The 14,499-nt window shown below is 40.7% G+C and overlaps 1 protein-coding gene across 1 annotated transcript in view; it reads left to right on the top strand.

Moving 5' to 3' along the window:
* Positions 1-14,499, top strand: part of LOC118233447 (NXPE family member 2-like) — a 62,543-nt gene that overhangs the window by 11,964 nt on the left and 36,080 nt on the right. The window contains exons 2-6 of the mRNA XM_035429234.1: positions 6,453-6,593; positions 9,456-10,108; positions 11,045-11,106; positions 11,417-11,641; positions 12,967-13,376. Of these exons, the coding sequence (XP_035285125.1) occupies positions 6,453-6,593; positions 9,456-10,108; positions 11,045-11,106; positions 11,417-11,641; positions 12,967-13,376 (1,491 nt within the window). The remainder of the gene's footprint in view (positions 1-6,452; positions 6,594-9,455; positions 10,109-11,044; positions 11,107-11,416; positions 11,642-12,966; positions 13,377-14,499) is intronic.

Below are 14,499 nucleotides of genomic sequence, written 5' to 3' on the forward strand. Positions count from 1 at the left end.
TCGGAAATCCTATTTTAACTAGTCAGATTGAAAACATTTTTCTCATTCATTTCAATGGGAGTTGGAATTTGACCTAGTTAAAATGCCAATTTCTGATATCAGAAAATCAATTACTGATATCAACAATATAATTTCAACTAGTTAAAATACCTATTTCTGATATCATTAATTCAATTTTAACTAGATAAAATTGGAGTTCTTAATATCAATAATGGAATTTTAACTAGTTTTAATTAGAATGTCAAATTTTAACTAGTTAAAATACAATTCATAATATCAAGAATTCCTATTTTAACTAGTTAAAATTTAATTCTTGAAATCAAAAATGAAAGGTCCCATTGAAATGAATGGGGAAAGCGCTTGAATTATAACTAGTTACAACTGAATTTCTGATATCAAGAACTTGCATTCTAACTAGTTAGAATTGAATTTGTGATATCCTCTAGAAATGAATTAAAGCTAAAACGGCTTGCCATACTGTCACAGCTCACAAGCAAATTTTCATGATTTGAACTGTGAGGATAGCCAAAAAATGTCAAATAAATAGATAACGTGCAAAATTGCATAAAATCTGTGGATAAATAAGTCTTTTGCATACATATATATCAAACATAAAAAAATAATGAGACTAGCTGAATATATTTGCTTTAAAATTATTTTAGAAAAGATGCTATGGTGTTGATTAAGGCATCATTAGGAAAAGACAGAAATACTACAACTAATAACATTTTTTATCACAGCTGGCTATCAGTAGAAATGTCAAAATAACAATGTTGTCAAAATAATAATATGGAAGAATCAGCATAATAGCATTTTATAGTAATAGTTGTAATCTCACAATAAAAATGCAATCTAAACAATGACGGTGAATTAATGTAATCCTAGGTCAAGGTGTAATAGCCTACTCTGGCACATCTGTTCTGTTCTGTGTGGACGACATAGCTCAGGAGGTAAGAGCGGTTAACACTTAACCCCAAATTGCTCCCAACCTTGCATGGCAGACTTTCACTGTTGGTGTGTGTGTGTGAATGGATGAATGAGAGGCGTCAAATTGTAAAGCGCTTTGGGTAAAAGTGCTATATAAATGCAGTCCATTTCTGTCCTGGCAACTCTCTCAGGATGAGTCAATCACAGCCTCATACCCGTTCATGCCAGGGTGTGCACGTTTAAGCAATTGTGCGCACTATGAAACACTGTAAAACCACGAGGAGCAAATTGGAATTAAATAAATGTTATATATTCTGTAAATGGTAAATGGTAAATGGACTGCATTTATATAGCGCTTTTATTCAAAGTGCTATCCAAATTCTGTGGGACTCAGAAATAGAATAGTTGCCTGGAGAGTAATTAGTGAAGAAATTAGTGTTTATTAGAAATTAGATTTTAAAAGTTCTGTCTAAAATAAATTAATTTGGCCAGGGTAGTTCTGGATAAATTCGTAGTTTTGAATGGCCTTCAATGGGGTAATTGGTTTTTTTGGAACCAGAGGCTTACTAAACTGCAATACCTCGAGTAACCACTTGAGTTTGCTAAATCCACGGAGAATGGCAATCTCCGGTCCTCTGTGCTAATGATGCTCTCTGTGTCCCACTCGGTCCAGGAGCCACGCTCGGCAAGCAGAAGACCTTAACCAGAGAGTTTAATCTGTCGCTTTCTGCCCTGCGAACACCGCTTGTCATATATTTTCCTTTACTCTCTCTTTTGGAAGTATTCTCTGCGCGGTTTTAATACAGTAGGTGAATAGTAAAGAAAAGGTCCGTAAAATAATCGGTGCATTTTGTGCGGTCAAAGATTTATCATCACTCCATGAGGTTCCTCACAACATTGTCCACAGCGGTTTTTAAGTATTACATTTATACCTACTGCCATTGTGATAACGGGTAAGTTAATTTTTCAATGAAAACAATTTTTAATCCGTTAAATATGAACTAATAATTCCGCTGGAGTTCATTATGAGATTCCCAGTCGTCTATACAAAATGCGTATGGATAAATAAATATATTATCATCAGCTTTGGAAATGTTTGATCGCAATCAATGGTAATGTGCGCGCTATTATGTTCCTGCGAACACTGTGTTCGAAATGTTAGTTATGTTTTAATTTTAGAGCTGAGCAGTGAAAATCGATTAAAATTAAACAGAACAAGTGAAATGAAGACATTACTGTTCAATACCGGATTTCCATGGCCTATAGGCTACATTAAAGCGTAAATTATTACCGAATCAAGAACTGTGTTGGAAATTCTTAAAGTCCGTTATATCGGGAAGTAAGAATTCCAGGAATTATTTTAATTTACAATGAAACTAAAATTATACGCTACATGAGTAAGTGGGCGTCAGTAAGTAGGGCTAAGTAATCTGACAGTTTAATGCCAAATCGTACTCTATTAAAAAAACATTTTCAATACGTCTCAAGCATGCAAAACGAAAAATAATCATTTTTGTTTCGAATGGTAGTACTGATGATATTTTTAAAGACACGAATAGTGATGTGGAACCATGTTTTATGTGTATGTACTTTGTGTGTGCCCTGCATTCATGCATGCAAGATTTTTCACCCCAGTCGTTTTTTTTCCTCTGACAATTGTTGCCCTAATCTTTCTATGCTTGGGCATATCTGTTCACTCATCATCGGTGTGCGTATTCAGTGCAAGGCAAAATATTATTTGCCTTGTGAGGAACTTCTTGCGTAACGAGGCAGAAACATTCAACGCAATCATGCAACACAAAGTTTTAAAATATAAATATATATATATATATTTTTTTTTACTTTGTGTTGCATGATTGCGTTGAATGTTTCTGCCTCGTTACGCAAGACGTTCCTCACAAGGCAAGAAGTTCCTCACGAGGTTTCAAAAGAACATAATATTCCATTGTTGGTATTATTCAGGAGTCGGATGGGTGTAGGGACAAAAGGGGTCTTCAGTGACGGGGCGGAATTACCCCCGAGGGCAGAAGTTTATACTCCGCATAGATTTGGTGTTGCGGGGTCCTGTGCGACTTGTTCTCCATTTTTTCTGGCCTGTTTTTCAGAGATGGTCTTGGCCAAATATCTTTCTGCTTTTTCGAGTAAGAATATTTAAGTGGGCTCAGGTTCACCCCAAATCAGGGAACCAAACCAACCATGGATACCGAATTTGAGAACAGATTCAATAAAGCAGCTGTAAAAAGCCTGTCGATTAGGATAAGATATGCCTGCAGGCTTCTCAGTTTTCTCAAGAAGAAAAAGCGCCTGTTGACATTTTGTGCAGATCTGTTCAGCATTAATCTTAAATGCGAGCTTGAAGTCTATTATCGTGCCAAGGTGCAGGTACTCCTCTGCCCACTCAGTCCATCCAGTCTGAGTGAAGGGGCTGGTAGGAGTGTGTCGGAGGTCTGTGACCATCTCCTTCGTCTTTGAAGCGTTGAGGTTGAGGTGATTGTCCTCACAGCAGCCAGCAGAAGTGGCTACCACAGACTGGAGCTGCATATGCAAGTTTGATACATCGAGAATTACAGTGTAAATAGAGTATTTAAAGAAGAGCACATCTAGTCCAGTGCCCCTGCAGTCGTCTGTGTACAATGTGAACAGCACTGGGGATATCGATATCACAGAGCCCTGGGGACTTACTGTTGAGGTGGTTTTGACAGACCTGCAATGGCCATTGAATTTCACCTGTTTATATTCTGTCTGTCCATAAAAGCATAGACTACAGTATCAGGTGTGGGTTTACATTCAACTTGAATAGTCTGCGACCTATAGGATGGGGTTTGACAGTATTTAAATTTCCTCGAGCAGTCAAAGAACACCACCCCGGCCTGGGTGTTGTGTGTCTCATGGTGACAAGGCACACATTGCAGTAGAGTGAAGAAGACAGGGTCATCCACACACCTTTCTATCTTTAAAGCACATGGAAGCTGATCCATGGAGGTGCCTATATCCTCCTGCAGTTTTGAAAGATCCTTCCTCTCATAACATTACATTACTACTGATGTCAGTGCCGCTAGACGTGAATCAGTGTTGCAAGCGGGATTACTTTTCTTAGGAATGGGGCAAATAACAGGATTTCCATGTGAAGCGCTGGAGTGCTCCACCAACGAGCTGTTAAACCACTCACAGAAGGTCCCAGACAACTGACTTTAACATGTTTATTTGAGTCGACCAGTTAGCCTGCCTGGTCCTGGTGCATTGTTGGGATTTACATGTTTAAAGATTCTCTCTACATCCTCTCTGCGGACTATAACAGCTGTTGTTAAGGATGACATATCTGAGAGGTTGGGGGGGAGCTCATTTCTTTCGAATGCTGAAGTCTGTCTGGTTGAAGGGTGGCACGGTGGTGCAGTGGGTAGCACTGTCACAGCAAGAAGGTATTGGGTTCAAAAATCCAGCCTGGGCCTTTCTGTGTGGAGTTTTCATGTTCTCCCTGTGTCTGCGTGGGTTTCCTCCGGGTACTTTGACTTCCTCCCACAGTCCAAAACCATGCAGGCTAGGTTCACTGGACACTCTAAATTACCCACAGGTATGAGTGTGAGGTGAATGGTGAGTGAATGGTGTGTGTGCCCTGCGATAAATCGGCGGCCTGTCCAGGGTGTATTCCTGCTTCTCGCCCAATGATAGACTCCAGCACCCCCGGCAACTCTACCTGTCTGGTTGAAGCAAGAACTAAAATTTACTGAGGTTGTCAGCATAGTCCAATGAGCTACCAACTATGGGACTAAATTTGACTGCAAGACCGGTCAGCATTTTCACGCTCTGCCGTGCCTCCCTAACATCTCCATTTTGAAGGAGTTGGACAAGATCAATCGGAGGAGGTGGAGGTGGGGCTGGCCCGGTCACTTCGACCCAGACAGATGGACAGTTCATATGGAGAAATTGTATTTCCCCTTGCTCTGTGGGGTAGGCTGTGACTGAGAACATACAGCACATCCTGAGGAGAACCATGCAGCCAAACTAGAACACAAGAACATGAGCATACATACTGAGAGGAACAGGCTATGTAGCACAACTGGAACACAATAATGAACAGAGAGGATAACAGGCCACCTAGAACATAAGAGTCCATAATGAGAATAGGCCATTCGGCACGTCTAGGCTTGTGTACGTCATCACTCTGCCAAACCTTGAACTAGTGAAAGTTCACCTAGTGAAAGTGCAGAAGTCTATACATTACATTACATTACATTACAGGCATTTAGCAGACGCTCTTATCCAGAGCGACGTACAACAAGTGCATTGGTTCATGATGTAGAGGTGCAAAAGAAACACTAGAGTGAAGTAAGGATCGTAGTGCCAGAAGTGACCACATCGATCAGGACTCCAACCCTGTAGAGTAAGCTGTTCAGCAAACAAGAATCCTACCAAGTACAAACTAGCACTGGAATCACATTTGCCTAATCAGACAAAAACAACAATCCTGCCAAATACACTAACGTAATCATATTATCCTAACTAGGTACAGTGAGCTAAACTATAGGCTAGGGAGGGGTGGGGAGAGGTGCAGCCTGAAGAGATGAGTCTTCAGTCTGCGCTTGAAGGTGGTAAGATTCTCTGCTGTTCTGACCGCCACGGGGAGGTCATTCCACCAGCGAGGGGCCAGGACAGACAGCAGACGGGAGCGGGAAGTACAGACGCGATACATCAGATTTCTGTCCCAGCTATCAGAATTCACTGATTAATTATCACCATTTCAGTAATAATTACTTTTCTGGGGATTCACTTGTTTTACAGAAAACCACATCACCGTGAACATGCAGAAGAGGAGCCTTGTATTCTGAGGTGGATGTATAATTATCCAAAGAAGCCTTTCACCCATTTTTCACTCATTTTTCTGAACAGCCATCATGGTAAATGATTCATTTTCATCATTAAAATTTTCAATTTCTTGGCAGTATTTTTTCATTCCATATCCGTATTGCATTTATTTTTTGTAATTTGAGAAACTGGCAAAAAAATAACAGTTTCTGTAACGTGATAAGGAAAGTAAAGCAAAACTGAGTTCTGATTATGTGATTTGATCTGATCAGAATGAATGCATTATTTTTTAGAAAAATCACCGAAAATCAGAAAGTCAAATACAGTTTTACAGAATTTCAGATATCTTATCACCTACGCTGCCCTGTGGGGCTCTTTGGGGAGCTCCGTACCAGACCTGGGTCAAATGCATATTTGTTTTGGATTCAAATACTTTTCTACCCATTACTTATGTTCTCTGGTATACTGGAACCAATGAAATACTCTCAAAAATGCACACCATGCCTTCTGGTCATATTGGCAGGCTCAATTACATCAGGCAAGACCAACAGAGCACAGAAAAGTATTTGAATCCAAGACAAATGCGTATTTGACCCAGGTCTGCCACGTACACTTTAGTTAAAATTGAAGTTATGGGTCAGAATTATGTGCCATCGGGTCATAATGCCCGTCTTTAGCAGGACAAAGTAATGTAATAAATAAAACTTTTTTTTTTTTTTCAGAGTACTGAACCAGTACACCTTGCTCTGGTGCCTGTACGATGCAGAGGCAACTTGTTGATCAAGACACTACTTTTCATTTTTATTTTTGTTATTTCTTTTTCTTCTTATTTGTCAGGAACTTACAACTGGACTACCTTAATGGTAATAGCCATTTCATTTTTAAAAAATAGTTTGGAAATGCCACCTTGACATACAGAATTCAGAACATATGGAAATTTTGTCAGTGTCAAAGCTAATTTCATTCAGAAAACATTGTTACACAATTGTAATGCTATAAATGAGGCCAAAGAGCAGGAAATGTATAGTTATACTGCGTTCATCAGAACATTTGGTCGAAAAATCCGAAGTACATGTGGGATAAACATTCCAGTAGGTGGTTGTTAATATACTCAATTCATGTACCAGTTAAGGTTAAACCATAGAGAAATTATCTTGCATTGCTCCATTTATCATATCATCAGTGGTGGACAAAGTACACAACTCCATTACTTGAGTCAAAGTATAGACGCTTTCGACGGTAACAACATACACAAATGTTACTGCGCATGTGCGTTGTTCTGACCCTAACTTAACTTCCGGCAGACTACCGCAAACAATCAATAACAACGGAGTCCCTTTAGACTATTTCTGATAACAAGCAAAATAAATAATAAGTAAATTATGTTAGCTAGCTAGTTAAAACTATGTCAAGCCAGTATTATTTGGGGTTACCAGTCGAAGAAAAGAACCGTTACTTGGCCAAACTCAAATGCGATAACGTTACACTACCAGAAAAACAAGCGACAGAAACAGATAACTGTTGACAGTATTGCACCTTGCGGAACATCATACATTCCTTGCATAATCCATAACTATTCTGGTTACATGCACATTCTTGTGTAAAAAGTGCACTCTTTCTATTACATTGCTTAAAAACGATGATTACATGAGACACAAAATGGGGCTAGTGCTGGGCAGCATGTGTAGCCAATGCAATTACTATAGGTATTTATTTGTATAGCATGCATTGATGGAAAAACACAGTGGCTCTAATAGTTTGGGTCATCTTGCTAGGTTACCACAACAAAAAATGATCAAGCAATGCAACATTGTCAAGTCATTGGAAACAGGTATCAAAATGTTCGTTAAAAACGTAGCTATAGCGTATCAACTAGGCTACTAGCATTGATCTAACGTTTCTGTGTATAATTTATACAATCTTAGCTACGTTTAGCTAGCTAGCTAGCTACAATTAATTTAGTTAGCTAATTGTTCATAACTATTGAAGGCTTGTTACTGGTCAGCTAGCTATTAGCTATCGCTTATCATGAGTTTGTTACCTGAAACAAAGTCAGTGCTACAGTGAGAGCACCTATTCGACCACCTTCGTTCGACAGACAGGAAAACGTAAACTGATTTGCAACTATATATGAAATAGGTGAAATATCGGTAACAACCTGTACCTAGTTAAGTAGGAAAAAATGTCCTTGTTATCCTCCCGTGGTTATTTTTTCAACACTTTCACGATTTTTTTTCTGTGCCGGCAAATTAGTCAGAGGTGGTCCAGCGCTAGCTTTTGGTTGCTAAAGGGGACGTGTATCCACAACCCTATAAATTAATGGAACTTAACATAAATTTGCTAGCATCCTGTATAAATGTCCTGTCTTGCGTATTTGAGGTTAATATGAGAAAGGGCGATCCCTATCAGCACGTCTAGGAATCCGTACATATTCACTGTTGTCACTCAAGTCGCAGGACGCAAAATAGCCGTTGGGAAAGCAGTTTGAATGTATGAAGCAACGTCTGCGCCATTGGCTTTAATGGGTCACAATGAGATAATTACGAGCGTGTTGCTTGTCTTAAAATTGATATAGTAAATAAGGCTGTATTAGTATTACTAAATGTGTATGTATGAAGTTGATTTATTTATTTATACAGTTTATTATGTGTATTTTTACAGGACTTACATTTGAATAGGTAACGATGTCCAGTTATTTCTCAAAAATACGAAGTAACGGGCAAGCACCAGCTATAATAATCGCAGGGATTCAAGCAATTCGTCTCACAAACGTTAGCTAACGTTTACATACCTCGACATGCTATTTCAGGTTGGACGGCGAGTTTTTGAATGCACCGATGTAGTTCGTGCGCGGTAAGCAGAGCAAACATTTAAAACAATATGAATCTTTCTGAATTTCACAAATCTTAAACATGGACTTGAGATATAGCCATGGGTGCTCTGGTGGCGAAGAATCATCCTTATCTTCTGCCGTCGCCATCATTACCGCCGCCAAGTTCAAATTGAACTGTTCAATCTCTGGTGCAACAAGCAAAACTTTGAACTTGACCGACAGCCTATTAGGAGTAGGCTACTGTGATTGGTTTCTATCCTGTGAGGAACACAGCGTGTGGCCAATCGCATTTTAGAAAATAAAAAAAGATTCAACTGATGACTTCAAAGCTATGCTTCAAAGTAACGAGTAACGACAACCTTCATAGAAATGTAGTGGAGTCAAAAGTACAATATTTCAAATGTAGTGGAGTAAAAGTCATAAGTTTCCAAAAAAATAAATACTCAAGTAAAGTACAGATACTCGAAAAATGTACTTAAGTATAGTACTTGTACTTACTGTCCACCCCTGCATGTCATGTACCTGTGTCCATACTATACCACAATGGCCTCTACTAAAACTGCTCAACAGAGCTCAGCTGAGGTCTATGGTCCAGGGTCCGAGCTTCTTATTTTACTTTCAGATTTCATGTGATGGCTAATTTTCTCTGGATTAATTTCCACGTGTGAGATGTAGAGGCAGGTAACTGCCAAAATAAAGGATACAATAAATGGGGGATACAAAGTATAATGAAAGCAGGAGCATCCACACAGGTGGGGTTCTTGACTTGTGCGAGTAACATACCAGCAGTTCTTGCAAACGCACCTTCCCATTGTTTTGACAGAAGAAATCTTGGTGATTCCAAATGAGGCGTGGTTGTTTGAAATGAGATTTACATTTTTTTTTTAAACAGGAGCCAGCTAAAAATTCATTCAGAGAGATGTCTGTGGAAGACATAATGCGTTCGGTATGGGACGATCTCCCACCAGCCGGCAAATTCAGCTCTATTGAAAGCTCCTCCAGTGGCCAGCACAGTGTGGTCAACCTGGAGCAGCCCGGAGCCCAGTACTGTGTGGGGGACAGCGTGAACGTGCTGGTGAATATGAAGGACCACAGGGGGAACCCAAAGGTGCATGGAGGCGACTTCATCCTGGCCCGAATCCACTCTCCCAATCTCCAGGCTTCTGCATCAGGAGAAGTTACTGACCTGCTCAATGGCTCCTACCGGGTGCGTTTCCGCCTGTTCTGGCCTGGAGACGTACTGGTGTCTGTGCTTCTCATGCACTCCTCTGAGGCAGTCGGGATCCTCAGGAGAATCAGTGCGCACAACTACGATAAGGTCATATACACCGGAACCTTCTATAGTGGAAACAAAACTGAGGAATCTCAGTGCGGCATCCGGCTGACAGCAGACAAGCCTCTCTGCGAGTACAGGAAGAAGGAAGACGCGGAGTACTACGCCTGTGTCCGACCCGAAACCCTTCCCTGCAGCACCCTGAGGACCATGAGCTCCAGAAATGGCCCAATTTCTAACATGACCAGGGATGAGCGTTTGCTCCTGAGCAGGTAAAGCCTGGTTTGTGCACACTGTGAGCCTTTAGAGCACTGGTTCCTGAACTTGGTCCTGGTGACCCGTATGCATGCTGGTTGTCATCTCAACCACAATCAAAATCCCAGAATTTTCACAAAAAATTTGTACATAAAGAAAAACTTTTTTCAAGGAAAGCTGCATGTTATTACTGTAAGGGACCAAAACTGTCCCGAAAATATACTTAGCGAAACCCCTTATGTACTGCGATATTGACAGCTGTGTCCTGATTTTATTTCTCAAGGGAGCTATGAGGGTATAAATTCCACTGTAACAAGTCCCACAGAACCACACAGGCACGGAGCACATGGTTTTATTGACTAATCGCAACAGAATACTGTCACCGTCGTTATTGCTCTTGTTGCTGATGCTGTCCGTGACCGTGTGCATCCGTTGTGAACTCCCCGGTCTCACTGCAGGCAGTGCAGATAAAGGTTAGCACTAATCACGTAACTGCCCACAGCTGCAACTACCACCCGGCTAAACCACTCCCCCCCTCACTTCCGCCAATGAGACGACTTCAGAGCTCACTTGTTGCCAAGGATATGACCACTATGAATTTAATAATATAAATGTCTGCCATCAGCTTGACAACAGCCATCAGAGGTATTCTTCTCAGGGGTCCCCAGGACTGAGTTAGAGAACCACTGCATTAGAGCTGTACTAGAATAACGGAGGTGGGCAATCCACATGTGGGTCCTGTTTCTAAACACCCAGATTATCATGTGTGTTGTTCTGGTCTGTCTCCATAGCATCCATAGTTTACTCAAGTGCTACTGACAAGAGTTCCAGTTTAGATTTAGAATGGCTTCTTTGGTAAAGCCAATCTCCAGCAACAGCAAATTAAATTTTGAATTTAACCTTTATTTGTACTGGATCTAGCCCTCTAAATCTGTTACAACTTTCTTTTGAAGGAAAATCATTGGAATAGAAATGAGAAACAGCTTTGGTCCTGTGAAAGTCATCAGTTGTCCCGGTATGTCCCTGCATGTCTGTGGCTGTCAATCTCACCTTCTCTCCTACTATTCTAACTTCTGATTTCCAAGGGTCACGGTTATCAAAATGTGGATGTGTGTAAATTGCCAGACACCTGCCTGTGAATGCTCTAGCCAACACAAAATGGTCTCACAATGTCAGTGGGATGTTTTGTCAGACATGGCAGCTGCATATTTTTATAGCCAGTGACACTGCCTTGTTTCTGCTGACTGTCAAATCCACACATCTACATTCACCTCCATGAATCATTTCATTTTCTCTTTCGTTCTCTATGTTTTTCATTCCTTTAGCGGGAACCCATAGACCAACTGAAAAGTGTGTGGCAGGTTTTGGAATGACGTCTCCTTCACCGAGCGGCTACTTCCTTAAAAACAGATGGTCTTCCACCTCCTGCCAGACGGGAAACTTCTTCAGTGCGGGCGCCATCAGCAGATGTCTGAAGGGAAGGAACCTGAAACTCATGGGAGACTCCACTGTGCGCCAGTGGCAAGAGGAACTCAGCAGAGTGCTAAAAGGTAACGGCGATTTGGGTGTGTGCTGGAGCCTCCAGGTGGCTCCCACCATAAAAGACGCTCGTTCCGAGACATTGCATTACATTACAGGCATTTAGCAGATGTTCTTGTCCAGAGTGAATTACACAACTTTGTTTTTTTTTAACATTGCATCCATTTATACAGCTGGATATATACTGAAGCAATGTCTCAAGGATACAATGGCAGTGTCCTACTGGGGAAACGGAATTTGCAACTTTTAGGTTACCCAACTAACTCCTTACACCTGTTATACTACATTGTTGCCCTAACCACCAGCAAAGCACGAGCCCTGCGACTGGGTGTTGAACTTCATCAAATAACCAGCATTAACAGATAGATACAGCTGAGTATTATCAGCATAAATATGTTTGCGTATGATGTTACCAAGAGGAAATATATAGATTGAGACCAAAACTGGCCCTAAAATTTACCCTTGAGGAACGCCATAAATTATTGGAGCTGAAGATGATAGAGTACGTGATCAGCAATAGCAATACAAACCTTTCTGGCTGAAAGATGAGATGAAAACAAGTCCAGAGAAATGCTAGCAATACAAACACATATTCTAAGGAGGTCCAGTAAAATGGCAGGATCTCCTGTATCCAAGGCAGCACTGAGATCTAATAAAAACCTAAATGGAATTACCAGCACCACAGCATTATCATTTCTGACAAGGTCATTGGCCACTTTAAGTAAAGCAGTTTCAGTGCATTCCATTGAGAAGATGCCAGACTGGAATTTTTCAAAAAGCTTATTTCTACTCAGGATGGAAATAGCTTGGAACCCAACTTTTTTAGAATCTTTGAAAGGAAGAGCATCTTGGTCTGAAGTTACTTAAACTTGTAAACGTGAAATCTGTTACGTCTTGCCAAAATTCTTTCAACTGAAATGTGGATATTGAAAGCAGAGAACCGAAATATGTGCCAAAATATGAAATTTATTCTGAACATGTATTCTTCAAGATGATAACAACAGGTAATGTTATAGCTTGTCATTATGAAACAATTTTGGCATTTATAATGCATTGTAAATGATGATGTTTTAACTTTCTGGATAACGTAATACATTCACTGTATGTTTAATGTAATAACTTGACAGATGATGTAAAGACTTATTGCATTATCTAGTGGATCGCATTGCATTATTTTACCAGATGGGTGGATACATTTTTGATTTATAGTGACAGATCAGCAGATTGAGAGCGTGAAGACCAACAAATGATCTTGAGTGACAGTGTATTTATAAGGGACACCATGAGATTACCCGAGGTTACCCAAGTCATTCTCAGAGATGCTTTCCCGTTTCAGGTCTGAAATGTGTGAAACCGTACGATGTTCATTCCTCTGCCCTGGCTGTGGACCCACAAAGGAACATCACTGTCCAGTGGAAGATGCACAGCCATCCATTTGTCATTGGCAACAAAGTGGTCAAAGATGCCCTGGGGTACGTTTCCAGAGAAGTAGACAGAGTAGCGGTTGGCGACGTGGTGGTCATTGGAGTGGGACAGCATTTTAGGCCCTTCCCCCTGGAGATCTTCGTCCAGAGGCTGATCAACATGCGTAAGGCCATCCTGAGGCTCCACGAACGCAGCCCCCAGACCCTCGTCGTCATCAAGCTGGAGAACACCAGGGAGTTCAACTCAGTGATGACCCACCTGAGTGACTGGTTTGGCTACGTTCAGAACCTGGCTCAGAGAAAGGTGTTCAGGGACCTGAAGGTGGTGCTGGTAGACGCTTGGGACATGACAACAGCCGCCAACACCTTCGCCATCCACCCTAACAGCATGATTGTTTCCAATGAGATAGCCTTGGCTCTGTCACACCTCTGTCATGATGCATAGAGGCTCTTTCTGAAAGGAACTATATAGCAGGGGTTTCTAACTCCATTTCCTGTAGAGACTGTGTTTAAAGCACACTCAGGGGGGCTTGTGTTACTAGGTTTGTTTTACAGTACACTTGGGGCTTTGCACTTTTTTAATTGTGCCTCTCATATTAACAGTAGGCATTTGATACTGGGTGGGATTTCAGTGCGTATTAATGATTATAGGATAACTAATTTAATTTAAAAAAAATATTTAATGGTCAGTCCCAAGGGTGGCGACAGGGTGGTGCAGAATTGAGCTTGCCTACCCTAGCTTCCGCCTTGCCCAACCAATCAAAAATAAGAAGAAAAAAAAAGTTAATTTTGACATCTAATCAACTGTAAAGTCATGTAAATCTAATCAGAATACTAAACTAGCTAGGGCTGACCATATGCCAATTTCACTCATTGTGCAGAAAGCAGAGTCTCTTAAGAGTTATGCACTTATTGTACGTCGCTTTGGATAAAAGCGTCTGCCAAATAAATGGAATGTAATGTAACAAAGCTGCTGCTATTTGACCTGTTTTTATGAGGTGACACTTTTTGTCAAGAAATTCAATAACCATAACCTCACCTATTTACTTTCAGTTTTTTATTTTTATATCTTTTCATATTTAGGTCTGGGCTATTAAAAGCCTTGATCAAGATATGTGCTACTTAGCAGTTCCTAGTCAGTTAGCTTGCTGAGTTAGCTAGCGAAGCGACATCGTTGACTGTTGGCTCAAAGCGCCAGAAATTTACACATTTAAAATAAACATTTAAAAAAATAATAATAAAAAAAACACCCATGTCTCTCTACAAATACACTACAGTTACTCATGAACATCCACAGACCTTGTTGTGAACAGTTTCATCAAAAACTACTTTCAACCAGAGTTATGTGAGCCGTGCATTGACCATGCAAAGCCTCAACCAAATACGGAAGTGTTCTGCGGGGTGGTGCAGACAACGTTTTAAAACGTGTGCATTGCACCATTAAA

This window comes from Anguilla anguilla, chromosome 8, assembly GCF_013347855.1.
Source record: "Anguilla anguilla isolate fAngAng1 chromosome 8, fAngAng1.pri, whole genome shotgun sequence".
NCBI lineage: Eukaryota > Metazoa > Chordata > Actinopteri > Anguilliformes > Anguillidae > Anguilla > Anguilla anguilla.